Source organism: Carcharhinus amblyrhynchos, chromosome 21 (genome assembly GCF_965287045.1).
Source record: "Carcharhinus amblyrhynchos chromosome 21, sCarAmb.v2.hapA, whole genome shotgun sequence".
NCBI lineage: Eukaryota > Metazoa > Chordata > Chondrichthyes > Carcharhiniformes > Carcharhinidae > Carcharhinus > Carcharhinus amblyrhynchos.
Genome location: NC_137344.1, coordinates 13057169 through 13085124, shown reverse-complemented (window position 1 = coordinate 13085124; position 27956 = coordinate 13057169). Strand labels below are relative to the sequence as shown.

Below are 27956 nucleotides of genomic sequence, written 5' to 3'. Positions count from 1 at the left end.
GTAGGCCATCCAGCCCTTCGAGCCTGCCCCGCCATTCAATAAGATCATGGCTGATCTGTCGCTGCTCAGTTCCACTTTCCCGCTTTCTCCCCATAACCCTTAATCCCCTCTCTTATCAAAAACCCATCAACCTGCGTCTTAAAAATATTTAGCGAAGCAGCCTCCACGAATTCAACGGGCAGAGAATTCCAGAGATTCACCACCCTTTGAGTGAAGAAGTTCCTCCTCAACTCCGTTCTAAACCGCCCCCCCTTTTATCTTGAGGCTGTGCCCCCTAGTCCTACTGTCTTTTTTGAGTGGGAAGAGTCTCTCCACCTCTATCCTATCCATCCCATTCATCATCTTATGTCTCAATGAGATCTCCCCTCATTCTTCTAAACTCTAACGAGTACAAGCCCAGTTTATTCAGCCTCTCCTCATAGCTCAACCCCCTCAACTCCGGTATCAGCCTAGTAAACCTCCTCTGCACTCCCTCCAAGGCCAAAATATCTTTGCGCAGGTGCGGTGTCCAAAACTGCACACAGTACTCCAGCTGCGGCCTCACCAATGCCCTATACAGCTGCAGCAAGACCTCCCTACTTTTATATTCAATCCCCCTCGCTATGAAGGCCAGCATCCCATTAGCCTTCCTGACCACCTGCTGCACCTGCAAGCTGGGTTTTTGCGACTCATGCACAAGGACCCCGAGGTCCCTCTGCACCGTCGCCTGCTGCAGTTTTTCGCCCCGTCTCTCTGAGAGCAGCTCTAGCTAGTTAATTAGATAACTGGTTTGAACTTGTTTCTGGGCTCCAGCACAGCTTGACTCATTAGTTTTCATAAAATATAAATAGAGAGATTACATAAAATCCCTACAGTGCAAAAGGAGGCCGATTGGCCTATTGAGTCTGCACCGACTCATCAACAGATCATCCTACCCAGGCTATATCCCCATAAACCCATGTGTTTACCCTGCTAATCTCCCAAATCCACACATCCTGGGACACTAAGGAGCAAGTTAGCTTGGCCAATCTGTTATATATATTGGGGCGCAGTCCCTTTCAGGGAATGGATCATGTGACCTTGGGTATGGGGGTGAGCTGCTAACCACCATGCTGCTCTAATTGCTAAGATCTCTCGGTGCTTTTTGTCTGTTCTGAGTGCTGCTCGAATGAGTTACCTGATTTGGATTATAGGATTTAATCGTGTATTGAATATATCAGAGAAACCCTACAGTGCAGAAGGAGGCCATTCGGCCCATCAACCCTGCACTCACAACAATCCCACCCAGGCCCTGTAACCCCATGTATTTACCCTGTTAATCCAGCTGACATTAAGGGGCAGTTTAGCATGGCCAATCAACCTAACCTGCTTATCTATGGACTGTGGGAGGAAACCAGAGCACCCAGAGGAAACCCACACAGATGTTGGGAGAACATGGAACTTCTACACAGACAATTACCCGAGGCTGAATTTGAATCCGGATCACTGGTGCTGTGAGACTGTAGTATTAACCACTATGCCACTGTGTCGCCCACTGCCACTATGCCACCCACATAAATATTTTAAATGAAAATGATTTTCAGACACTTGTCTTTTTCTGTTTCAGATAGATTAACAATTATGTGATTTCCTTTAATTTAACTTATGTGAAGGTGTTAACACTTGCTAGCAATGAGCGAATTCCTCTGAACCCCACAATGCGTTTGGTGTTTGAAATCAGCCACCTGAGAACAGCCACACCAGCTACGGTGTCCCGAGCAGGAATACTCTACATTAACCCAGCTGATCTTGGCTGGAGCCCGTAAGTTGTACTCTTTAAATCCTGAAATTGTCAACAAATGGTAATATAAAGACAATTGGGATGTGTGCTGTTTTTTCTACTTTTTAGAGTGGTAGCTAGCTGGATTGAAAGCCGTGAAGTCCAATCAGAAAAGGCCAATCTTCTGATACTCTTTGATAAATACTTGCCTACCTGCCTTGAAAAGCTACGTACAGGATTTAAAAAAATTACTCCAATTCCAGAGATCACTATGGTGCAGACAGTTCTTCACCTGATGGAATGTCTTCTGACCCCAACCAATGCGCCTGCTGATTCTCCTAAGGAACTCTATGAACTATACTTTGTGTTTGCATGTGTTTGGGGTTTTGGAGGTACCATGTTTCAAGATCAGGTATGAACTGGACGTGTTTGTCAATGTTTAAAGCCATGCTTGTGTGATTTAGTTTGATATTTTTGTACATTCAGTTAACCAGATTGATTCTGCATATATTTTGGTTTTGTTAAACTTTGAACCATTATACTCAAACTTCATTGCAATTGCATGATAATTAGTTAAATGGTTCTTTCCAAGCATTTATCTTAAAAAGAACTGGCATAAAGCACATACAAGTAAATTTTGCATGTTTAAAAAAATTATCTTGATTTGGGATGGCCTTATTTTTTTGAGACATGTTCTCAGAGAAATGATTTGCCAGCTATGTTCAATGGAAGTTTTTCTCTTCAGGTTTGGATTTGGAACTTGGCAATCGATATGTTATGATATAAAAAGTTTCCCTAAGTATGGGGAAATTAAAAATTGCTGGGTGTGAATTTAATCTCCATTTTAGAGCTTTAGATACCCCTTTGCTGGCGTACTCTGTAGAAGTAGCTGTTTCTTATGCAGCCTGCCTTTCCAGAAGATACCCAGATCCCAACATGTGCTACAAGTCACAGAGCAGTGCTACCCTGACATCTCATAATGCTGTGATGCCAGAATTCCTAATTTGGACCAGACAATATATTTGCTGGTTTGCAAGATTAATCCTGCAATAGTGTTTTTTAAAGGACCATGCACCTAAATTGCATTTTAAGGTATCAGATCAGTATTGTGCACTCTGGTAGCAGATGAGATTGACAATTTATGCCAATGAAAGTACAATGGAAGTACAATGAAGTAATGCACAACTGGGAAAAAGAAAAGTATGAAGTCCAGTTATGAAGTTAATAACATGGTGACCTCCAGTAACAATTTTATATTGTCTTTTGAATAGAATAAGTAACTAAGAAATTAAATTAGTGGGTGTGACAGCTGCTGATGGTGCACTGCAACAAAAATCAAAACTTAGAAAGGAAACTACACAAATTAAAATAGCGTCACTGGGGCTGAAACTTTTTGTCTGTCTCTGAGATGCCCATTGGTCTCACAAAACCATAAGCATACATCAGGCCTCAAGCAAACCACACCACATATGTTCCCTCTCCAGAACCACCTGTATGTGAACGTAGCATGCCAGGAGCAGACAGTTGGGTTGAATGACCCCCTTGACTGCTTTGAACTGTACATGACCACTTTGGCCAGACCCGGAAGTGGGATTAAGGAGGTTGTCCTTCCCCTCCTACTCATCTGCACTATGTATAATCAGAAGTGTGGGCCTGAAGTGCAACCAAAAACTGAGCTACTTCAGTTAGTGAAAAGGAATTGCAATCTACATAAGTAACAATTTAATATGGACATAGAGTCAATAAGGGTCTGTATTGAATAGACAATAGGGAATCCATTATCATTTTGATGTCTAAAGAAATCAATGTGTCTCTTCAACATTTCTGTTCTGACAGAATTGGTGCTAAGTAGTTTATGCAGTCCCAAATTTTCAAATAAAGACTGTTCCTTGTGATGCCAGAAATTCCCTGCTATATTAGTGAGTTGAATTTAATTCACAAAATTAGACCTTTATCCATTGTGCCTATATTATTCAAAATGTGAGGAAATACTGCTTCATAGTATTAATTCTATTTATTATATAAATGTGATTTCAAAAACTGATTACCCATTTTATAATTTGCTTGGTAAATGCTCGAACTTTGAATATTGAATAGACCTATTAAAAACAATGAAATTAAACGGACAATATTTTTTTCAGCTGATTGATTATCGTGTTGAATTCAGCAAATGGTGGGTGAATGAATTTAAATCTGTCAAGTTCCCATCCCAAGGTACTATCTTTGACTACTACATTGATTCAGAGACAAAAAGATTTATGCCTTGGACAGATAAGGTACCTTCATTTGAATTGGATTCAGATTTACCACTCCAGGTACATATCATTCAATATGTGTTCCTTCTCCAACTTTTTGTGTAAATACCCCCTGTAATATAGTACTGAATCATACTGACCATAAAAGATGCAGGTTTTAATCACTCATCTGAATGAGCTGACCTCCACAGTGGTGAGATGTGAGAAACAGACGCAGTGGAACCCTATAAGCGTTATTACGCAACCAGGCATGTTGCAACATCTTGGCTGAGGACTATCCTAAAGCTATCTTTTGAGCATCAATAAATAAATCCAGTGACAGCTCGCCAGTCCAAACTGTCCACGTTCACAGAGGGAGAATGAAACACATTCAGAAGCACTTAGAATGGAAAAACGATCAAAAAATAGGAAAAGAAAAAATGACCAATGATGTTGTCACAGATTTAAAAAAAAATGAGAGAGACATCTGTATCAGCACAAACTTGGTGAACTGAAGGGCCTATTCTTGTGCTGTACTGTTCTTTGTTATCTCTCTTTGTTCCTTGGTTAAGGTGGGTTATAGGAAATAGTTGAATAGCACTAATGATAAGAGCAGGAGAAAAAAGGGGGCATAAAAAAATAGGGAAGGCGATGACATCTAATGGTATTCTCACTAAACTATTAATTCAGAAACTCAGCTAATGTTCTGGGGACTCGGGTCAAATCTCGCCACAGCAGATGGTGGAATTTGAATTCAATAAAAAACATATCTGAAGTTAAGAATCTACTGATGACCATGAAGCCATCGTTGTGAAAAAAAAAACTAGCTGGTTCACTAATGTCCTTTTGGGAAGGAAATTTTCCGTCCTTACCTGGTCTGTGCTACATATGACTCCAGGTCCACAGCAGTGTGATTGACTCTCAGCTGCCCTCCAAGGGCAACTACAGATGGGCATTAAATGCTGGCCAGCCAGCGATGCTTATATCCCATGAATGAATGTTAAAAACGCTATACAGGACAAGTGAATATTTAAAGGAAGAGAGAGAAAAGGAGAAGGATGAAAATCAATAAGGTGGAGCAGGCTTAAATTATCCAAGGAGTCTGGTGCAAGGAGTAAAAAAAAGTTAACTAATCAAAGCATCTCTGATAAATTGTTGCACACAGCATTTAAAGAGTTTATTGCAAGCAGCATTAAAGAGATTACTGCAATAAATGGTCCTGAGGTGTATGTTAACAAATAGTACAAATCATTTATTAGCTATTTGCAACTGTGCATGGGGGCAGATGACTACCAAGGCTTATCCCAGAATTATCTCTGTCTGAGTTCTGTTGACAACTGATCTGACATTACTGTACATTAGCTATTAGCATTGCAGCTAATCACCATTTATTCTATAACAAGGATAAAGGTAGCATCAAACAATACTTTCAACTTGCATTTACGTAGCAACTTTAATTAAAAGATGTTCAACAAAGAGCATGTTCAAGAAAAAATATTTGTGATATCAAGCAATGGAAGAGAGATTTGACCAAAAAAGCGTAAAGAGGTAGAGACTTGGTTAGGAAATTCCAGAGCTTAAAACCAAAGCAACAGAAGCGTGGGCCAGTGATTAAAAAGGCCATAATTAGAAAATGATAGATATCTTGGAGGGTTGTTTGGCTGGATAAGATAATAGAGATAGGGAGATCTGAAGTCATGAGAGATTTAAAAATGTGGATGAGAAATTAAAATTGTGACATTCTCAGACCCGTGGCAATGTATATCAGGAAGCACAGGACTGATGGATGAACCAGCCTTGGTGTGCATTGGAGAAGTACATTTATGTATGATTGGAGGGTAGCTATGAGAGCATTCAACTGATCAATTTTTGAGGTAACAAAGTTGGATCTGAGGTTTGCAGCAGCAGATGAGCTGAAACAAGGCGGGAGTTGGGGAATGTTACAATGATAGAAGTCTGCAGTCTTTGATGGTGAACAAAATGTCAGGCTGGAAATTTGGTTTGTGGTCAAATATACCAACATCACAAGTAGTCGGTTTTCACCAACTGCCAAGGTAGAAGCAGAGGTCATGAAACATATTTTGTAACAGAGACCGAATATAATTATTTTGGACTTCCCAACATTTGGTCAGAAAAATATCCTACTCCTCCAATATTGGAAGTTGAGCAAGTGTTCTGAAAAATCAGAGACAGTTAATTTATTATTGTCCCATCTATTGGGATACAGTGAAAAGTATTGTTTCTTGCACGCTATACAGACAAAACATACTGTTCATAGAGTACACAGGGAGAAGGAAAGGAGAGAATGCAGATTATAGTGTTACAGTCATTGCCAAGGTGTAGAGAAAGGTCCATTCAAAAGTCTGATGGCAGCAGGGTAGAAGTGTTCTTGAATTGGTTGGTACATGATCTCAAACTTTTGTATCTTTTTCCTGACGGAAGAAGGAAGAAGAGAATATGTCGGGGGTGTGTGGGCTCCTTGATTATGCTGACTGCTTTTCTGAGCCAGCAGGAAGTGTGGACGGAGTTAATGGATGGGAGGCTGGGTTGTGTGATGAGCTGGTCCATGTTCATAACCCTTTGCAGCTTCTTGCGGTCTTGGTCAGAATAGGAGCCAAACTAAGCTGTGATATATCCAGAAATGATGCTTTCTTTGGTCCATCTGTAAAAATTGGTGAGAGTCATAGTGAACGTGCCAAATTTCCTTAGGAATAAAGAGGTGGTGGTAAGATAGAACTGAATGTTATTAGCTGACATTTGGAACTTGGTGTTTAAAATTATAATCATCAAGGGGTAATGAAAGAGAACAGAAGTATAGCAGTTAGAGGATCAGCTGTGGTTGCGCTGAATGACAGAGCGTGCTCACTAGGCCAAATCTCCTACCACTCCTATCTCTGCTCCTAATTCTACAGTAGGATAATACGCAGATGAGAAATAGAAAGAGGGCAAAGAATTATTGTGGAAGTGGAAAGAGAAACTATTGTAGACAAGGATAGTACGTTCAACTACAGACAGATCCTGAAGCAAAATTTATCTTTGTCACAGTCACATAGGATGTCATTTGTGACATTGATAATAGCTATTTTTGAGCTGTGGCAGGTGTGGAAACATGACTGGAGGCTTACAGTTCAGTCAATATAAGACTTCCAGCCCCCCTTGAGTGAGAAAAGCATTCCATAACAACCCTCTAATTGAATGTGTGTGTCACTGGCTGAATCAGTGTTTATTGCCCTTGAACTGAGTGGCTTTGCTAGAGCATTTAAGTGTCAATCATGTCACTGTGGTTCTGGAATCACTTCTAGGCCAGGTAAGGATAGCAGATTTCCTTCCCTAAAGAACATGAATGAACCAGATAGGTTTTTATGACAATTGACCATAGACTTCAATTCCATTTTTTTTATATTGAATTCAAATTTCACTATCTGCATGGTGAGATTTGAACCTGGGTGTCTAAAGCATTACTCTAGGTATCCTTCCCAATCCTTTTATCCATTATTTTAAATTCATGCTCTCGGGTTACTGATCTCCCAGGTAAATAAGTAGACTTTTCCTACTCGAATTAAGAACCTCATTATTTTATACACCTCAATCATGAATTCTCTGAGCCTCCTTTGTTCCAGAATGGTAACTCCAACAGTTAATTATGGAGAGCGATTGCATAAACCAAGATTGTATTCTCAGAAGGTTAAGCGATTATTTGATTTTAAGGTTTCAAATTATTAAGAACAGCAGAGAGAATGAATATCAAGAAACTAGAAGTGCATAGGTTGGACTTTCAGCGGTGAAGTTAGGAAACACTTCCAAACACAACCAATGGTAACTGATACTAGACCAATTGCTAATTTTAAATTTTTTTTGTTAGCCATGTGATTAAGGGATATGGGGCAAAGGCCATAATGAGTTAGGCTTTCATCAGCCATGACCTTATTGAATGACAAAATAAGCATAAGGGGCTAATTGGTCTATTGTTCCTATGATAAAGAACTGATGGTATTAAAAATGGGGAAATGTCAATTTTGCAACTGATATGTAAACCACCTGAAAATTGCCATACATTTATTTGTCTCAGAATAATAAAGCTGAACAAAACTTTAAAACTTTACATTTTGAATTCTATCCGTATAATATGACTTCATCTATCACCATATCTCAATATATAATCAATTATAACATGTTTTCATTATGTTGACAGCTATCTCTAAAACTCTGCAATGTACTTTGACCAGCAGAAATGCTTCTACTGCTGATTTCCCCTCTGTTCACCTCAGAATCTGGTCCTTTGCTCCCAATTTCTGGGTTCACAGGAAACTGACCCCACATAAACCATGCTTCAACTCGAATCTCATTGTATTGCTTCTACTTAACCCCAACTCCTTATGCCCCTGGCTACTTTTGTATTGAATTGCACCTCTGCCACTCAATTGCTCCACTCCCAAATCAGAATTGCACATGAACGTCAAGTTTTGCTAGCATTTGTAAATGTTTCTGCATTTTCTTTCTTGTCATAGTGTAAGATGCATAGTCTTTTTCCAATTTTCATCAAACTTTTGACTTTTATCCTGATTTGTTACCTGTTTAAAATAAACCTATGTTTGTATGATTTGCACAGAAAAAATACATGGTACCTTGTTAATGTAGTGGACCAACAAGGTAGTTTTAGAAAGTAGGACCAAATCATTAAATACGCTATTAACTGCTTCATGTAGTAGGCAGATCAAGGTGTGGAAAGTATACAATTCCTATTATGTGGAAGATTCTAATCTGCTTTCAAGACTTCAAAGTATATAATTATTCCAGTTTTTCTTAAAATTTGTTTTTGTGAATAGGTACTCCATTGCAAAATGAAATCATTTGTTGTAAAAAAAAAGCTTAAAATTACAGACATTATCATTATACTATTGGTAAATATTTCCTAATTGTAAGCTCTTGTGATACAGGCTGCCTTCGTACATACAACTGAGACCATTCGCCTGCGATACTTCATTGATCTAATGCTAGATCTTGGTCTGCCAATAATGTTAGCAGGAAATGCTGGAACAGGAAAATCGGTACTCATGTGGGAAAAGTTGAATACTCTAAATATTGAGGAATATCTGATTCAGGCTGTCCCTTTTAACTTCTACACAAATTCTGCAATGTTACAAGGTATTGAAATTACCCAAAAAGAGCAAGGATATTTTTTAATCTCAAAGTGGATAGGGCAGGGTTAATGGCTACCTGCAGGAGAAGCCATACATTTTCTGGAAACTCCTTTGCATGGTTAATAGAAGCTATTAGCACAATCCATCTTCTATATACAGTTGTCCAATTTAGAGCTGGGAATCAGATGTTGCTATAGGTTCTAACTAATGAAATCAAAATGTGTCTTGCTTTACAACATACTTCTGGCAGATATGGTGCATTAATGGAAGAGTCTAAATTTGGACAAACAATCATACACTCCACTAGCAAAATGCACCTTCACAAATCGTCCTCACCCCCTGGTTGCAATGATCAACCAGAGATCCCTGTATCTGGCCCCTTCAAAGCTTTTTGTAAACAGTTTTCCCATATGGTGATTTAATTCTGCTCCCCATCATTTCTTGCAGAACAGTGAAGATCTGTACCTGGAGAGTTCCAATTATTTTTCTGCCTATGTCTCAGCAGCAACTATTCTTTTTCTGAGGTTCTGTGAAAAGAGCTTAAAAAAAAACTGCCTACCACTCCCTACCCCCAAACTGGGCCTCAATGGGCTTTCATGTGAGTCTCTCTCCAATCCCTATGGTTGCCTATAATCACATGGACTCTTCTCTATACTGTGGTGTTAACCAAGAATTCTAATTATGCATTCCTTTCCAGAATTTTCTGTTTAAGTTAAAAGACATTTTGAAACATAACTGTCGGCATTCAAATTAAAGAAGTGCCTGGCTATGACCATCTCCAACAAGTGAGAATCTAACCAGCTTGCCTTCAAAATTTAAAAATAGATCCATACATCCTGGAATGCCATGCCTTCCTGTCCTGGACCAATGATCAAATCTCTATAGATTTCCACTTAACCCAAGAAGTGTGATTAACTCCTGGAACAAAATATCTATGATAGCGTGCCTCCTTTAGGGGGTAATTATTTGTGGGACACATGGTGGGAAAAACTGTAGTGGAACCCTCAAAGAGAATTTTTTTATTCATTCGTTTAACATGGACATCAATAGCTTGCCAGCAGTTATTGCCTATTACTAGTTGCTCTTAAGAAGATAGTGATGAGTTGCCTCCTTGAAACACTGCAGTTCATGTGTTGTGGATTGACCCACAATGCCATTAGGAAGAGAATTCCAGAATTTTGACACAGTAACTGTGAAGGAATGATGATAGATTTCCAAGTCAGGGTGGTGAGTGGCTTGGAGTGGAACTTGCAGGTAGTGGTATTCCCATGTATCTGCTGTCCTTATCCTTCTTGTTGTAAGTGGTCACGTGTTTGCATAATGCTGTCTAAGGATATTTGGTGAATTGCTGCAGTGCACCATGTAAATAGCACACACTGCTTATACTGAGCATCAGTGTTAGAGGGAGTACTCACCAGTGGTGGAGAGAGTGAATGTTTGTGGATGGAATGCCAATCAAGTGGACCGTTTTGTCTATGAGTGCTGTTGGAGCTGCACCCATCCAAACAAGTGGAGAACATTCCATCACACTCCTAACGTAGTCCAAGGTATATTCCCTTGTGGAAAAGGTAGGGCAACCAAATCCAGAGATCAAGATAGAAATTAAGGTGAGAAAGAAAGTGTGCTTATGATAGGTGTCAGGTGGAAAATAGATTTGAGAACCAAGTAGAATAAAGAAGGTTTAGAGAGGAAGTAAAAAAACAAATTAGAGAAGCTGAAATGGGATTGAGTGAAGACTGGAAGCCAACATAAAGAGAAATCTAAAATCTATAGGCATATAAATTGTAACGGCATGATAAAAGGTGGAATAGGACCAATTGGGACCTAAAATGGGATTTACACATGGAGGCTAGGGGGCATGGCTGAAGTATTAAATGAATACTTACATCCATCTTTACCAAGGAGGTAGATGCTACACAAGCTATTGTCACAGACAAAGAAACTCTGTCCCTCAAAGGGTTCAATGTTGATGAGGAGGGAGTATTGAAGGGATACTGAACAGGAGTGGATGCAATGCATCTAAAGATATTGAAGGAAACGAGAAAGGAAATTGCAGCAGCACTGGCCATAATCTTCCGGTCTTCTTGAGACTTGTGGGAGGTGCCAGAGAACTGGAGCATTGCAAATGTTACACCCTCGAACAAAAAAGTTGTAAGGATAGCCCCCAGCAACTAGTCAATTTAACATCAATGGTAGGCAACCTGCTGGAAACAATTATTTGTAATCACATGGAAAGTATAGGTTGATTAGGAAGAGCCGGCATGGATTTCTAAAGAGAAAATCATGTTTGATTAACTCAATGGTGTTTTTTAAGGACGTGAAGGAAAGGCTCAATGAGGATGTGGAAATTAGAAGGATTAGCAACCACCAGTTAGTATGTAACAAACAAGCGGACAAATATGCTTTCATGATCCCAACACTTCCAGCTTTAGGATCTACTCTGGCAGCAAAAGCCCACATTCTATTCAAAGATCCAAGTGCTCATTCCCCATTGGACGATTGGTTCACATGACCCTCCTGGTGTCGACCCTTTAAAGGGGCCAGCTAATATGGAGGATAATGCAAGGTTTGAACAAATATTTCCCAATGGTCAGTACTGGGGTTTTGACTTTTCCTGATCTAGACCTTGGTATGCAGGGGACAATTTCAAAGTTCATGAATGGCACAAAATTTGAAAGTATTGTAAAATTGTGAAGAGGACAGGCACTGTTTGGGATGGTTTAAACCGGTGTGGCGAAGGGATGGGGACAGGAACAGAAGGCCAGTAAGTGTAGAGACTGAGGGAAAAAAATTAGACTGAGGTAAATCTACTGCTGAGTAAGAGCAGGCAAAGGGATGCCACAGGACTCAGCAGGGCTAGAGGTCTGGAGTGTGTTTGCTTCAATGCAAGAAATATAACAGGTAAGACAGAGCCTGGATTACTGAATGAAATTATGATGTTATTGCAATTATGGAGACATGGCAAAAGGAGGGGCCGGACTGGCAACTTAATATTCCAAGATATTGTTTTATTTGGGACTGAAGGGGAAACAAAAGAGGTGGGGGAATTGCATTCCTGATTAGGAAGCACATCACAGCTGTGTTGAGGGAGGTGACATTGGAGGGATCTAATAGTGAAGCTTTATGGGTGGAATTCAGGAATAAGAAGGGCGAAATCACAATGTTAGGAATGTGTTATAGATCGCCCAATAGCCCGCAAGATAAGAGGAGCAGTCATGTAGTGAGATACTGAAAAGTGTGAAAAAAGCAGGGCAGTTTGATGGGTGACTTTAACTTCCCCCATATTGACTTGGAATCCCTTATAGCCAGGGGCTCAGATGGACAGCAATTTGTTAGATGTGTCCAGGAAGGCTTTTTGATACAGCATGTTCACAATCCAAGCAGGGAGGTGCCTTACTAGACTTGATACTGGGGAATGAGCTAGGCCAGGTGATCGATTTTTCAGTGAGGGAGCATTTTGAGCTTAGCGATCATAATTTCATAAGATTTCAGGTCGTCATGGATAAGGGCAAGAGCGGCCTTCGGGTGAGGGTGTTTAAGTAGGCGATGGGCATTTACATCCAAATTAGACAGAAACTGGGAAATGTGGATTGGGAGCGACTATATGAGGGCAAATCCACGTCTGGCATGTCGGAGGCTTTTAGCGGCCAATTGATTGAAGTGCAGAACAGCCATGACCCCACAAAAATGAAGGACAGAAATGGCTGGATTCAGGAACCATGGATGACAAGGGAAATTGTAAGCTTAGTCAAAATGAAGCATACAATCGATCTAGGCATCAAAAATCTGGCTAAACCATTGAGGTTCACTGAAAGTAGAAAGGAACTTAAACATGGAGTTAGGAAGGTCAGAAGGGGCCGCGAAATGTCTTTAATAAGTAGGGTCAAGGGGAATCCCAAGGCTTTTTATGCATATATTAAGAGCAAGAGAAAGAGTAGGCCCACTCAAGGACAATGGAGGGGAGGTATGCCTGGAGTCACATGGGTGATATCCTGAATGAGTACTTTGTATTAATATTCACCGAGAAGAAGGACACGATGGATGTTGAAGTCAGGGATAAGTGTGTGAACACTCTAGAGAATGACAATATATAAGAGGAGGAAGTCTTGAATATCTTAAATTCCATTAAGATAGACAGATCCCAGGGCCAGATGGGATTTATCCCAGGTTATTGTGGGAGGCAAGGAGAGAAATAGCTGGAGTCTTAACGAATATCTTCACATCCTCTTTGACCACAGGGGAGGTTCCAAAGGTCTGGAGAATAGCCAATGTTATTCCCTTGTTTAAGAAAGGAAGCAGGGATAATCCAGGAAATTATAGGTCAGTGAGCCTGAATCAGTGCTGGAGAAGCTTTTGGAAAAGATACTGAGGGACAGGCGAGATACACATTTGGAGGAAAATGAAATTGTTAGTAACAGGCAGTAACATGTATGTGTGCAGTTCTGGTCACCACACTACCAGAAGGACGTGGAAGCTTTGGAGAATGTGCAAAAAAGGTTCACCATGGTGTTGGCTATGAGGAGAGGTTGAATAAATTAGAATTGTTTCCTTTGGAAAGACGGAGGCTGAGGGGAGACCTGATAGAGGTCTACAAAATTATGAGAGGTGCAGACAAGGTGGCTAGTCACCAAGGGTAGAAATGTCAATTACAAGGGGATACAGGTTCAAGGTGAGAGGGGGAAAGCTTAAGAGAGATGTGCAAGGAAAGTTTTTAATGCAGAGAGTGTTGGGTGCCTGGAATGCCCTGCCAGAGGAGGTGGTGAAAGCAGGCGCATTAGCAACCTTTAAGAAGCACCTGGATGGGTACATGAATAGAGGTTCACGACCCAAGTAAGGGCAGAAGGTTTTTTTTAGTTTAGTTCAGGCATCATGATCAGCACAGGCTTGGAAGCCAAAGGGCATGTTCCTTTGCTGTACTTTTATTTATTCTTTGACAGTGTAGAACTTCAAAAGGACATATACAGGTTGGTGGATGAAGTTCAATGTAGAGAAGTTTGAGATGATGCATTTTAGCAGCAAGAAAATAGATGATATGAACTTCTAAAAGAGGTGCAGGAGCAGAGGTACCTGGTTGTTCATATGCATAGATCACTGAAGATGGCAGGACAGGTGGAGAGAGCAATTAAGAAAATCTCCGGTATTCTGGGCTTTATTAATGGGGCATAGAGTACAAAACCAAGAGGGTTGTGCTGAACTTGTACAAGACACTAATTAGACCTCAGCTGGAGTGTTGTGCACAGTTCTAGGTGCTACACTATAGAAAGGATGTGAATGCATTGCAACAAGTGCAGTGTACAAGATTGGTTCAGGAGTTGGGACTGTTCCCTTTGAGAGAGAAGGCTAAGAGGAGAGTTGATGAAGATGCTCAAAATCATGAGGGGGCTGGACAGAGTAGATGGGACGAAACTGTTCACACATAAAAAGGATCAAAAATGAGAGGACACAGATTTAAAGTGATTTGCAAAGGAAGCAAATGTCATGGATGCAATTTTACAAGAAAAATCCTAAGTGTCCAGCTGCGTGAAAATGAGAGAATTGCAGATCCATTTTTGGGCATGTTTTACTCCCAATCGTATGCACTTAGTATACGAGAAAATGAGCTAGACTACTCCTAGCCACCAGAGACAGTGTGTGGGATTTAATTCACCAGCCAGTCTAATCAGGCAGCAGAGGGAACTATTACACATGTGCAGATCTCTGTGGCTACACATGCACAAAAGCAACAGCAGAGTACTGACAGAGACAGCCAGCCTCAACTCAGCATCCGCACCCCTCAATCCTGGAGGCCTGCGGCCGATCATGAACCCTATAACACCCTAAAATACATCCTCTACTGCCCATACAGATCGCAAGTAGAATGGACAGCTATCCTCCCCCTCCCTGCCCCACCAATCGCAGGTAGAGTGCATAGTGGCCATGCCCCTGGCACTGCCAGGCTGGCGCTGCCCAAGGGGCACCCCTCTTGCCATTGACCTACCCAGGGGGCCTCAACAGGCTCCAGTTCTACTGGCGAGGCCAACATGACTGTTCACCGATCATGGGGAGCAGGTTTTTTTCCTCGCTGGAGAGAATGATTCTGCACCGAGCTCACTAAACAGACGTAAATAAGTATGGCAATAAATTTAAATAATATATACAGCTTTTTGCCAGAAATGTGAGGGGCTGATCGCACCAGAAAACTTGTGCTGATAAGATCACAAGAGCTGAGAAATCGGGCATGGTACTGGTTTCTCGGCCCTCAGATGATTTTAATAGCTGTCCATCCCCATCAATGGGTGGGTCGAACTGGTAAAATTACGGACAATGTGTGAAAAAGATACTTTTCACAGCAAGTGATTTGAGTCTGGAATGCTATGCCTGGAAATGTGGTGGAGGCAGGTTTAATGAGGCATTGCATGAAGTACAGTGGTACAGGAAAGGCGCAAGAATGGCATTAAGTCACGATACACATTTGGCACGCTGGTGCTGACATGGTGTGATTCTGCTATTCAGCATGCATATTGTATCTTCAGGTTGGCACCTCATTTTAAATAAGGCCACACTTGGAATACTGTGTACAGTTTTGGTCACCCTATTATAGAAAAGATATTATTAAATTAGAAAGAGTGCAGAAAAGATTTACTAGGATGCTACCTGGACTTGTTGGGTTGAATTATAAGGAGATGCCTGGAAGACTGGGAATTTTTTTCTCTGGAGCACAGGAGGCTGAGAGGCGATCTTATAGAGGTCTATAAAATAATGAACGGTATAGATCAGCTAAATAGTCAATATCTTTTCCTAAAGGTAGGGGAGTCTAAAACTAGAGGGCATGGGTTTCAGGTGAGAGGGGAAAGATACAAAAGGGTCCAGAGAGGCAGTTATTTCACACAAAAGGTGATGAGTGTCTGGAACAAGCTGTCAGAGGTAGTAGTAGAGGCAGGTACAATGTTGTCTTTTAAAAAGTGTTTGAACAGTTACATGGGTAAAATGGGTAGAGAGGGATATGGACCAAATGCAGGCAACTGGGGCCAGCTTAGGGGTTTTAAGAAAAAAGATGGCATGGGCAGGCTGTTTCCAAGCTGTAAACCTCTATAACTCTATGACTTTATTCCTACCGCTGTTCCTAATGCGTTTCCATACACTTTATTGAACAAGGATTTGTCATCTAGCTTGACAGTAATGGTAGAATGAGGGATATACTTGGGCACAAGCTTATAGAAGTGGTTGAATACAATTCTGTTCCTGCTAATGGCAGGAACAGCATCTCATGGATGCCCAGTTTTGAGCTGCTACATCCATTCTGAATAGCAGTCATTCCTGTAGTAGGGTTAGAAGGGGTAGCACTGCAGGAGCCTTAGCCCTTGTCCTTGTCCAACAGCTATGCGATTCTTGCTCCTTGTGTGAATAAGACTGTAGGAAGGATGAACAAACTGACCAAGTACTGTGACTCAGAGGGCTGTTCAAGTGGCGGCAACAAAGAGAAATATAGTTGTAGTTGGGAATAGTTTTTTGTAGCCAGGATCAAGAGCCTCAAAGTCTATGTTGCCTGCCCCATGCCAGAGTTTGGGATATCTGCTCTGGGCTGGAGACCTGCCCTGGGCTGGAAATAAACTTTCAGTAGAAGGGAGAGGATCCAATGGTTATGGTCCATGTAGGTACCAATAACATAGTTGAATGAGGAAGGAGTTCTGTGGAGGCAGTTTGAGGATTTGACTGTTAAATTAAACAACAGAACTTCCACAGTTATAATCTTTGGATTATTACCTAAGCAACATGTAAATTTTTAAAAGAGCACATAGTGAAACATGCAAATTGGCAATAGTACATAACATTAAAGAGATGAATGCATGGCTCAAAGACTGTGGGAGAAGTGGGTATCGATTTGTGGAAAGTGGGGGCTGTATTGTTGGGACAGCCCACATCTGAACCGTGCTGGGACCAGTGTTCTGGTGGATTGTAAAATTAGGGAAGTAGAGAGGACTTCAAACTAAAGTGGAGGTGAGGTTACAGTTGCTTGGAAAATGGAGAAGTCAAAGTTAAGGTAGAAGTGTAGGTTAGTGATCAGTCTGAGTGTCAACAGAAAACTACAGATAGGGATAGATCATAGAAACATTTACAGCATGAACTCTAACTAGGACAGGGGAAAAGTTCCAAGAATGGAAAGTGTTAAAAAAATCAAGGGCATTTGAGAGAGCCGTGGCACAAGATAGTGAGGTAGGCCTTGTCTGTCATAGTGTGACAGGCTGGGGCAGGAAATGTAAACAAAAGTATATAACACAGAGCAAATCCAACGTTGTGAACTATTGTATCAAGACCAAATGGGAAAGGAAATGGGATAATGTTATCAAGGATGCTTTCAGTGCAAGGCCGAGTCATGATGTAAGGATAGGGGATAGTGATGTAGAATCAGTTTATGTTGAAAGCATGACTAGCAGGAGAAGGAAGACGAGGGTCAGAGTAGCCAATAGACCCCCAAAAGGTGACCTCTGAGGGGTGGCATAGCGGCACAGTGGTTAGCTACTAGTGAGAGGCCAGTAAACTTAGAAGTTTTTAGGATCCAGTAGCAAAATACTAAAAAGGAGAAAATGCGTTTTTAGAGAGAACTTGCATGCAGCATTGAAATAAACAGTAAGAGTCTCAACGGATGTGTAAATAGGAAACTAAGGTAAATGTGAGTCCTCTACTGGAAGAGGCAGGGCAATTGATATCAGTAAGCAAGATAATGGCGGATATTGCATCACAGTCTTTACCGTGGAACACATTGCAAATATTTGTAAATGTCAAATGGACTGTGTAATGACATCAACGAGACACATGACGTTGGCCTCTTGAATATGAGCTCCCTGATTGAGGTCAGAATTGCCTGCCTAATCACCGAGCCTCACCCGTACGTAAAAAAGGGAATGTCAGGTCTACTGACACTCTAGATTCAAACTCTAAAGTGGACTTGAAGCACTCTTTAGAGTGGAGTTAATTTTATAAATCAAGGGGGTGTAAATAAAAGGAACCTACTTTTGACATCAGCCTCTGAGGAGCTATTTCTGGCTGATTTCAAAAGACATGGCTGAACTTATTCTATCTCTTACGTTTGGAATTTGGTATTAGAGAAACTCGAGAGGCTAAAGGTGGACAAATTACCAGGATCCACCTACTTAGGATTTTAATGGAAATGGCTACAGAGATAATGGATTCATTGGATTAAATTTTTCATAGCTTGCTAAATTCCAAGAGGGTACTGGAAGATTGGAAAACAGCCAATGTGATGCTCTTGTTCAAAAAGAAAGAATGGCAGGGAACAATGTTAGTTTAATATCTATTATTGGCAAGATGCTGGAGTCAATAATCAAAAAGGAAATAGCTAATTATTTAGGAAGGCTGAATATATTCAAACCTAGTCAACATGGTTTTAGGAAAAGTAGATCACGTTTCATAAATTTTGTTCAAATTCTTTGAGGATGTAACAGGAGAGAACAGATGGAGAGGAACCTGCAGGAATAGTGTATTTAGATTTCCAAAATTTGACAAACTGCCACATAAGTGGCTAGTGCATAACGTAAAAGCCCATGGAATTGGAGGAAGTGTGTTAGCATGGAAAACTGGCAGATAGAAAACAGGGTATGGAATTAACAGATCCTTGAGTAGAAAGATGTAATTAGTGGAGTGCAGCATGGATCAGTTCTTGGTCCACAGTTGTTCACTATTTACATTAATGACCTGACAGAATGAACAGAATGCAAGATTTCCAAATTTGCTGATATGAGGGTAGGTCGAATGGCAGATTATGATAACGCTGTGTTTCTGCAATGGCATAAAAATAGATTGGTTGACTGGGCGAAAATCTGACAAATGAGGTTTATGTGGGGAAGTATAAGGTCATGCACTTCAGTGGGAGGAATCAAAAGCAGATTATTATCTAAATGGTGAGATACTGCAGGTAAGTGAAATACAGAAGCATTTAGGTGTCCTAGCACATGAATCTCAAAAAGCTAGCAAGCAGGTCCAACGAACAGTTAAGAAGGCAGACAATATTTTTGTCTTCATTGCAAAGGGCTTGGAGTTTAAAAGTAGGGAGGTTTTGTTGCAATTATACAGGGGGTTGGTGAGGCCTCAACCTGGAATACTGCATACAGTTTGGTCTCCTTATCTTAAAAAAGGATGCAGTAACATTGGAGGCAGTCCAAAGGAGAATCCCCAGGCTCATTCTTGGGATGAGAGGGTTGTCCTCCTATCAAAGTGATTTTGCAGTAAAAATAAGTTTTGAATTTGGGAAGATACTATTTATTTTAGAATTTAAGGACTAAGACATCGATTAGACATAACTGTTAATGCAGGAGGGAATAATTGCTGCCAAACTGCACTTGCTATTGACAGTTGTTGGACCCTTTCTGCTTTCTTGCCACCCTATGTGTCAGCCATGTCCTCTCCTTTATATAGAGATGGCTGAAGGCGGACCCCCATACAGACTTGAGGATCTAGATAGATGGATGACTAAAGTGCCAAGAACCAATTACAGAAAGTAATTAAAAAGCTGATGGACTACTGACCTTTATATCTAGAGGTTAGAATAACTGCCAAATGAGATGATTGAGGCAGATATGTTAGCGACATTTAAGATTTATCTGGATAGACACGTGAACAGACAGGGAATAGAATGATATAAGAACATAAGAACATAAGAAATAGGAGCAGGAGTAGGCCATCTGGCCCTTCGAGCCTGCCCCGCCATTCAATAAGATCATGGCTGATCTGTCGTGGCTCAGTTCCACTTTCCCGCCCTCTCCCCATAACCCTTAATCCCCTCTCTTATCAAAAACCCATCAACCCGCTTCTTAAAAATATTTAGCGAGGCAGCCTCCACCACTTCAACGGGCAGAGAATTCCAGAGATTCACCACCCTTTGAGTGAAGAAGTTCCTCCTCAACTCCGTTCTGAACCGCCCCCCCTTTATCTTGAGGCTGTGCCCCCTAGTCCTACTGTCTTTTTTGAGCGGGAAGAGTCTTTCCACCTCTATCCTATCCATCCCATTCATCATCTTATACGTCTCAATGAGATCTCCCCTCATTCTTCTAAACAATTAGTCTAAGTAAGACAAGATGATTGGCACAGGCTTGAAGGGCCACAGGGCCTGTTCCTGTGCTGCACTGTTCTTTGTTCTTCTGTTCTTTGTATTACAAAGTTTTAGAAATCATGCCTCAACTGTAAATTGCATAAACCAAGAAGTTAAAGGGTAATCTGATTGAAGGTTTCAAGATATTAAGGGAAGGGTAGGCTAGATAGAGAAATCCTGTTGGTTGGGGAGTCTAGGGGCAGAATCTTCCATTTGAATTCCAGGTCCAGGAGTAGGCACGGATGTTGTAGTAACTTCTCTGGAGAGTGGGATGGTTGCACATGTGAGATATTTTCTTATTCAGTTCATTTAATTATGCACCAACGAGGAGCACATTTAAATTTGTGGCACAGCTGGCCGAAAATGGCTCGAAGTGACATTTTGGCCAAATTGTATATTCCAAACCCCCTGAGTTAGTGACCTTGTTGATCGTGTTCGTCCAACAAATACCAAGAATACTTCCAAGACAATAAAACTGTTAAGTCTTTTCTTGTGCCTTGCATAAATTATCTAGGTCTCACTGTTATAGGGCAGCATGCAGAGGCTGCAGGTTTGATAGCAGTGCAGTTTGGTGCTCTTGGTCAGGTTGCTTCTGTGCCCTACTTTCCAATTAAGCATGAACATAACAGCTGCAGCTTTTGCTATCTTTGTATTGATTTTAGCACTTGGTGACAGATTCAAAGCCTAAATATGTGAAGCTACCAACCACCAGTGTCACATTGTCAGTGCTGACCAATGATGGTATGGCAACAACTTGGGCCCTGTCACTTGTCTTCCTGATGGTTAACCAACAGGCATGAGAGAGTCTGTCCATGAGAGTCTGTCCATTGGCTGCTGAATGCATTTCTTGGTATGGATTGTATTCTAACGTGTGCAGATGATAGATGATTCCTTTGTGTCCATTTAAGATAGACACAGGGCCAGATTTTACCAACCGGAGACTAAGTGCCGGATCCGGACGTAAAACGGATCCGAGCCTGGAATCCTTCCAGCACGCCCATATGTGTTTTGCCGGCTCTGGTTTGGTCTGTGCGGTGGGGCGGAGCTTAGCACTGCCAGAACGATTGGAGCTCTGAACTGCTCATGCGCAGTTCGAAAAAAACTGGAATAGCACGCCCGGGTGCGAAAAACAAAACAGAGATATCGGGTGGGGGAGGGGGGAAATGAGCCACGATCGGACTCCCATGGGAGGCAGGCCCCTCCGGCAGCCGTCCCCGATCAGACCCCCCCGGGAGGCAGCCCCACCCACCTCGCAATCAGACCCCCACCCCCCAAGAGGCAGCCCCCCGGCAGACCCCACCCCCCCCCATCATGGTCTGACGCCCCCCCAGGAGGCAGACCCCCCTCTCCCCAGTCAGACCCCCCCTTCCCGGGAGGCAGGCTCCCCCTCGGTAGAGTACACCCCCAACCTACCTGGGTTGCTGCTGTCCATCCGCCATCCTTCACTGATGTGGCGTTGGAGTGGGGTGAACACAGTAAGAAGTCACACAACACCAGGTTAAACTCCAACAGGACTTTAACCTGGTGTTGTGAGACTTCTTACTGTGTTCACCCCAGTCCAACGCCGGCATCTCCACATTAACAAATGCAGGTCAGAAGGATGGTGGAGGGACAGCAGCAATCCAGGTAGGTTGGGGGTGTGCTCTGCCGAGGGAGGGCCTGCCTCCTAGGGGGGTCTGACTGGTGGCATGCGGGGGGGAGGTGCTGCCTCCGTGGGGGGGTCTGACTGTGTTGGGGGGGAGGGGGTGCGGTGTCTTCCAGGAGCTGCCTCCTGGGGGGGTGGATCGCAGGGGAGGTGTGCTCTGCCGAGGGGGGCCTGCCTTGCGGGGAGGGGATCCGATCACGGGGTTGGGGGGTGGCTGTGCCGGAAGGTCGGAAGGTGTCTGCCTCCAAGGAGGTCCGGATTGCCGTGGGGGCGGGCGGGCGGGGCAGGGGCAGGGGGCGGGGTGGGGTGGGGGGCGGGGGTGGGTCTGCCGGGGTGGTTAGCGAGTTTGTCTGTGAAAGGTGTTCGAGGAGGATAGGCTTCGGAGATTACCCTGCAGAATAGGAATCCGCTTCTGATTTTATTCTGCAGGTTGATAGCAGCGCAGATCTGCAATGGATCCGAAGACAGTAAAGTGGGGTTTGGCAGTAGAGTTGGGCACACGGTTCATTAAGTCGATTGAAATGCATGCTAATGCATTTAAATCGTCAGGCTGCCTGATTGGGGCACGGACCGGATCCGCGCCCAAATTGAGTGCCGGTAAAGGCGCGATCTGCTCGGTTTCGGGTGCAGATCACGATATAGGCCCAATGCCCGAATTTATCGCGATTTTTGGTATATTGGGCCCACAGACTGAAATTATTTTGGGGATTAGGAGGCACATGCTTGTTACTTTCTAGAAGAGTACTTAAAAGTTCACCGCTTTTCTATTCTTTACCGGATGGCTAAATGGAATAGAACACTCTCAATAGAGCACAGTGGCACAGTGGTTAGCACTGCTGCTTCACAGTGTCAGGGACCCAGGTTCAATTCCCAGCTGGGGTCACGGTCTGTACCAAGTCTGTGTGGAATCTGCAACTTCTTCCTTTGTCTGCATGAGTTTCCTCCGGGTGCTCCAGTTTCCTCCCATAGTCCGAAAGACGTGCTTGTTAGGTGCATTGGCCGTGCTAAGTTCTCCCTAACAGGCACTTGAATGTGACGACTAGGGGATTTTCACAGTAACTTAATTGCAGTGTTAATGTAAGCCTACTTGTGACACTAATAAATAAAATAAATAATGCTGTAAACGTATTTCCTTCAAGTATTTGAAATAAGAACAAAAAGTGTTGGATCAACGCATCCAGTCTGACAACAACTCTGAAGCGAGAAACAGAGTTAACATTTCAAGCCCATATAATCCTTCTACAGAACTGTAGAAGCTCCTTGTATTCAACAGAGCTATACTTGCACTAGATCCCTAGGGTATACTGCACGGACTAGATCACACCCAGCCTGGATTGGAAGGTTGCGTGAGACAAAATGGAAAAAAATATTGTGACAAAAACGCAAAGTGGAGTGGCCATCCAAAATGTGAATGTTGTTTATGTATTAGAAATAAGGAGTACATTTAAGCTTAATTGGTGTTTCTGCATATGTGCTAAGAAAAGGTTAAAATTTAGTTTAGCTTCGCGTTAAAGTGTCTCCAACCAAGTCTGTAGATTTTCGTTTCACTTTACACTTTGCCTGTAACGCAATGAAGGTTTTATGACTCGTAGAACTCAGCATTTAAAAAGAAATTAAATTGTTGCTTGGCAACCAGAGGCCCACACTGAAAGACAGACATACTTGAGATTTAATTTGGAACCAGAGTACAAAGTCCCAGAAACCAGGGAGTGGGGAGAAAAGAATGTCCCAGGAAGACAATTGAGTCAAAGGAACAAAGAATAGGAATCTGGACAAGATCCTCTTTAGTAGTGAAATTGAGAAATTTGTAGAAGCTGCATTAGGTGGCACCTGTCACTTGGGGTCTGATTCTCCCAAAGAAATTCTAAGTGCTGAATTGACGAGAAAAATGGTGTAATACCCGATTGTTTTTTCAGTGCAACTCCAGACACAACTGTTACACTCTGTGCAATGCAGAGGTCACAATTATGAACACCATTAAAAAATTGGGGGGGTGGGCGGGGGGGAGCGAAGTCTATTCACGCATGCGCAGTTGCCCCGAACTGTCAGACTACAGTTTGCTGGCCAGCTCAATCGTCGCCCCTCGTGACACCTCCACAGCCCCTGCACAAGCATTCCCGTGCCAGCCTCAACAACCCCCCATTCCCGGAGCATCTCAATCTCCAGCCCCTACCCTCCCCCATTGATCACCCCTCTTCGCCACAGAGGCAGACCTCTCCCCGATGGGAAGCAGACACCTCTCCCCCGCAGCCTGCCCTGATCCCTGGCCTTCCTGCAGCCTGGCCAATCCTATCTGCAGAGTGACAGCAAGACCCCTCCCCCCAACTGATCATCCCTCGACCCTGCCCACAATAGGGCCTGCCTCCTTGGCTCAGTAAGAAGTCTCAGAACACCAGGTTAAAGTCCAACAGGTTTATTTGGTAGCAAATACCACTAGCTTTCGAGGCTCTGTCTCTTTGTCAGGTGAGTGGGGAGTTCTGATTACATATAAAGACACACACTCAGTTTACAGAATACTGATTAAAATGCAAGCCTGATGCAGCTAATCAAGTCTTAAAGGTGTAGACAATGTGAGTGGAGATAGCATTAAGCACAGGTTAAAGAGATGTCTGTTGTCTCCAGACAGGACAGTAAGTGAAATGTTGCAAGTCATGGGGGTTACAAATAGTGTAACATGAACCCAAGATCCCAGTTGAGACCATCTTCATGTTTTCAGAACTCGGCTATCAGTCTCTGCTCAGCGACTCTACGCTGTCGTGTTTCGTGAAGGCCGCCTTGGAGAATGCTTATCCAAAGATCAGAGGCCAAATACCCTCGACCGCTGAAGGGTTCGCCAACAGGAAGAGAACAGTCTTGCCTGGTGGTTGTGGAGCGGTGTTCATTCATCTGTTGTTGTAGCATCTGCATGGTCTCCCCAAAGTACAATGCCCTGGGGCATCCTCTCCTGCAGCGTATCAGGTAGACAACTTTGGCCGAGTTGCAAGAGTATGTACTGTGTACCTGGTGGATGGTGTTTTCAAGTGAAATGATGGCATCCGTGTTGATGATCCAGCATGTCTTGCAGAGGTTGCTGTGGCAGGGTTGTGTGGTGTCGTGGTCACTGTTCTCCTGAAGGCCGGGTAGTTTGCTGCGAACGATGGTCTGTTTGAGGTTGTGCGGTTGTTTGAAGGCAGGAGGTGGGGGTGTGGGGATGGCCTTGACAAGATGTTCGTCTTCATCAATGACATGTTGAGGACTCCAGAGAAGATGTCGTAGCTTCTCCACTCCAGGAATGTACTGGACCACGATGGGTACTCTGTCCAAAGTGTCCCGTTTTTGTCTTTTGAGGAGATCGGTGCGGTTTTTCGCTGTGGTACGTCAGAGCTGTCAATCGATGAGTCAAGCACCATATCCTGCTCTTATGAAGGCACCTTTCAGTGCCTTTAGTTGCCTGTTGCGATGCTCCTCATCTGAGCAGATCCTGGGTATACAGAAGGCTTCTCTGTAGGGGATGGCTTCTTTAACGTGTTTAGGGTGTTTAGGGTGGAAGCATCTCCCCACTCACCTGACGAAGGGGCAGAGCCCTGAAAGTTAGTGGCATTTACTACCAAATAAACCTGTTGGACTTTACTTCTTATTGTGTTTACCCCAATCCAAAGCCGGCATCTCCACATCCTTGGCTCAGTCTCAGGTCCCGCCCACTTGGCACTGCCTGATGCCTGGTGGAGAGTGCCAAAGTGCCCCCTGGATATGGGCAGTTTGCCCTTTAGGAAGTGCTGCGTGCATGGACTGGCACTGTCAGGGTGCCCATGCCCAGGGAACACCACCCCCCTGCTGCCTGATCCTGGGGGGGCGCGGGGGGGCATTTGCCCCCCTTCACTTTGGCAGTCTCTCCGCTAGTTCCTCCCAAGTAGGAAGCTACTCTAAAACCCTCTGGAGTGAAATACTCTTGCGGGGTGGGAGATGCTATCAGGCTTGAAGAATTCAGTCCCAGGCCTGATAATGACATTTAAGTAAGATTAAAAATAGATTTAAATCATTTACCTGTCTTCCCGCCAGTTTTGAGCATGGTCCCAACTGTACCTCCTTCCCGGCTGTGCGAGACACGCATGCATCGGGAATGCATTATCCCGCAAAATGGCCGACACGTGCATCTCCCAACCCGACGTGCCAAAAAATGTGCGCGGGAGAATCAGGCCCTTAGTTTGAGTGGTGGAGTTGTAATGTGTTTTCTAAAAAAAAAATCCATCTGCCATGTAACTTATATATACTTTTATGTAGTCCTTCCTTTCATTCCCACTGACCTACAGATCTGCAACAATTGTCCCAGCTCCAAGGCATCGCTGCAGATGTTCCCCAGTATGGTGTCCTAAGCCCAATCATCATCAATTGTTTGACCCATGACCTTCCCTCCCATTATAAGATCAAAAGTGGTAATATTTGCTGATTTACAGTGTTTATTTCTATTTATTGATGCTTAGATAATGAAACAGTCCATGCCAAATGTTGTAGGTCTTGGATAATATGTAGGCTTGGATTGATGAGTGACAAGTAATATTGTGCTACACTGGCCGATCATTGACCTTTTCCACCGAGAGATAATCCAACCACCTCCCCTCAAATTTCAATGCAATGTTGTCCCTCCAACATTAACATCCTGATTGATGAAACACAACTTTCAGATATCTGTGTTTATCTGCGCTTGCATTAAATCTTGAAGTTGCCTGGTAGTGATGACGAACAGCATTAAAAAAAATCAGAAGTCCCAAGCAATTGCAGTGATCTGGGAGTAAATTGATAGATCCTACAACTAGATCAGAATCAGTTAATAATAATAGAACCTTCTCAAACATAGCTGCTTTTTAATCACATTATTTAAGATAAAATCTTGTGTGAAAGATTTGTCATAATTAAAACATATACATTGAAGTATTCATTCTGAACTCCCTATAGCTGTTCTTGAGAAGCCATTGGAAAAGAAAACAGGAAGAAACTTTGGCCCACCTGGAACCAAGAAATTAATCTATTTTATTGATGACATGAACATGCCAGAGGTGGATAAGTATGGAACTGTAGCACCTCATACACTAATCAGACAACACTTAGATCACGGGCATTGGTAAGTAATCTATTTGGGAATTATAAAGTACAATTGTTGACTTATGTTTGTTCAATATATTAATGTATTACACATGGTTCTCAATCTCGATCTGCATTAGCCTTGCTTTGTCACAATTTTTGGATTATGCATTAGGCTAAAACTTTATAATTGGAATACCCCAATGCCCACATTAGAGAGATTTTAATTTCCTTCCTTTTGTTGAAACTAGACAGAACAGGGATTTAAGCTAAAGTAATAAAGTAAATTATAAGAAGACAATCTGTAAGATAAACCCATACCAAAAATGTTAAGGTCACTGCTAGCTCAGGTTGTCTCATCTTACTGCCTTGAAAATTTCTGTCTGCCAGTTTCCAAACCATCCAAACTCTTATGTGGCTCAAAACAAACAAGCTTCCTCTGCATGACTTTTCTGGCTGGACAGCTGGCCTGTATGTAAGTGAGCTCTGACAATTTAAATTGATCTGACTTTCCATGAAAGCAGGTGGTTAGCCAATGAGCGGAATTCGCCAGTGCCCCAGTTGGTACTTTTATGGTGGGTGGGATGTTGGCTGGAGAGATTTCAGTGGGGGGTCCAAAAAGTTTTTTGTTTTTATTCCAATTCAATCAAATCAAGTCCAATTCAGAGTCTCAACAAGTTGAGACATTCTCAATCCAAGCTGACAAGGCAGGGCTCTCACCTCCTGTCTTGGGCTTGATCTACATGATCCAAGTTGATTGGAGCAGGCATAGCTCTGCCTCCAAGGCTTGATCTCATTTGCATTTTAGCCAAAAGTCCAAGATGCTGCTTTTAAAAATTGCTTCAAATGAAGCTAGAATGTATCCTAATGACTTCAACCAAGCACAAATACTACACTTGATCTTAGCCGAAAGGCCGAGACCAGTGCGACATTATGGCAGAATCTTCTGCTAGTGGCTGCCAGCCTGCATCCCACATATTGGATTCAAGTGAAGGCTTGAACACATTTGCACAAACATGGGTAACCATTCTCCCAAAAAATTAGTGCAGCTGAT

The 27956-nt window shown here is 42.7% G+C and overlaps 1 protein-coding gene and 1 non-coding gene across 2 annotated transcripts in view; one reads left to right on the top strand and one right to left on the bottom strand.

The window, feature by feature from the left end:
* Positions 1-27956, top strand: part of LOC145356565 (dynein axonemal heavy chain 17-like) — an 811195-nt gene that overhangs the window by 448998 nt on the left and 334241 nt on the right. Inside the window, exons 44-48 of the mRNA XM_080209339.1 lie at positions 1632-1780; positions 1868-2150; positions 3880-4053; positions 8910-9117; positions 26777-26942. Of these exons, the coding sequence (XP_080065465.1) occupies positions 1632-1780; positions 1868-2150; positions 3880-4053; positions 8910-9117; positions 26777-26942 (980 nt within the window). The remainder of the gene's footprint in view (positions 1-1631; positions 1781-1867; positions 2151-3879; positions 4054-8909; positions 9118-26776; positions 26943-27956) is intronic.
* Positions 27637-27830, bottom strand: LOC145356720 (U2 spliceosomal RNA). Its single transcript, XR_013889195.1, has one exon. It is a non-coding gene; the product is annotated as a U2 spliceosomal RNA (small nuclear RNA).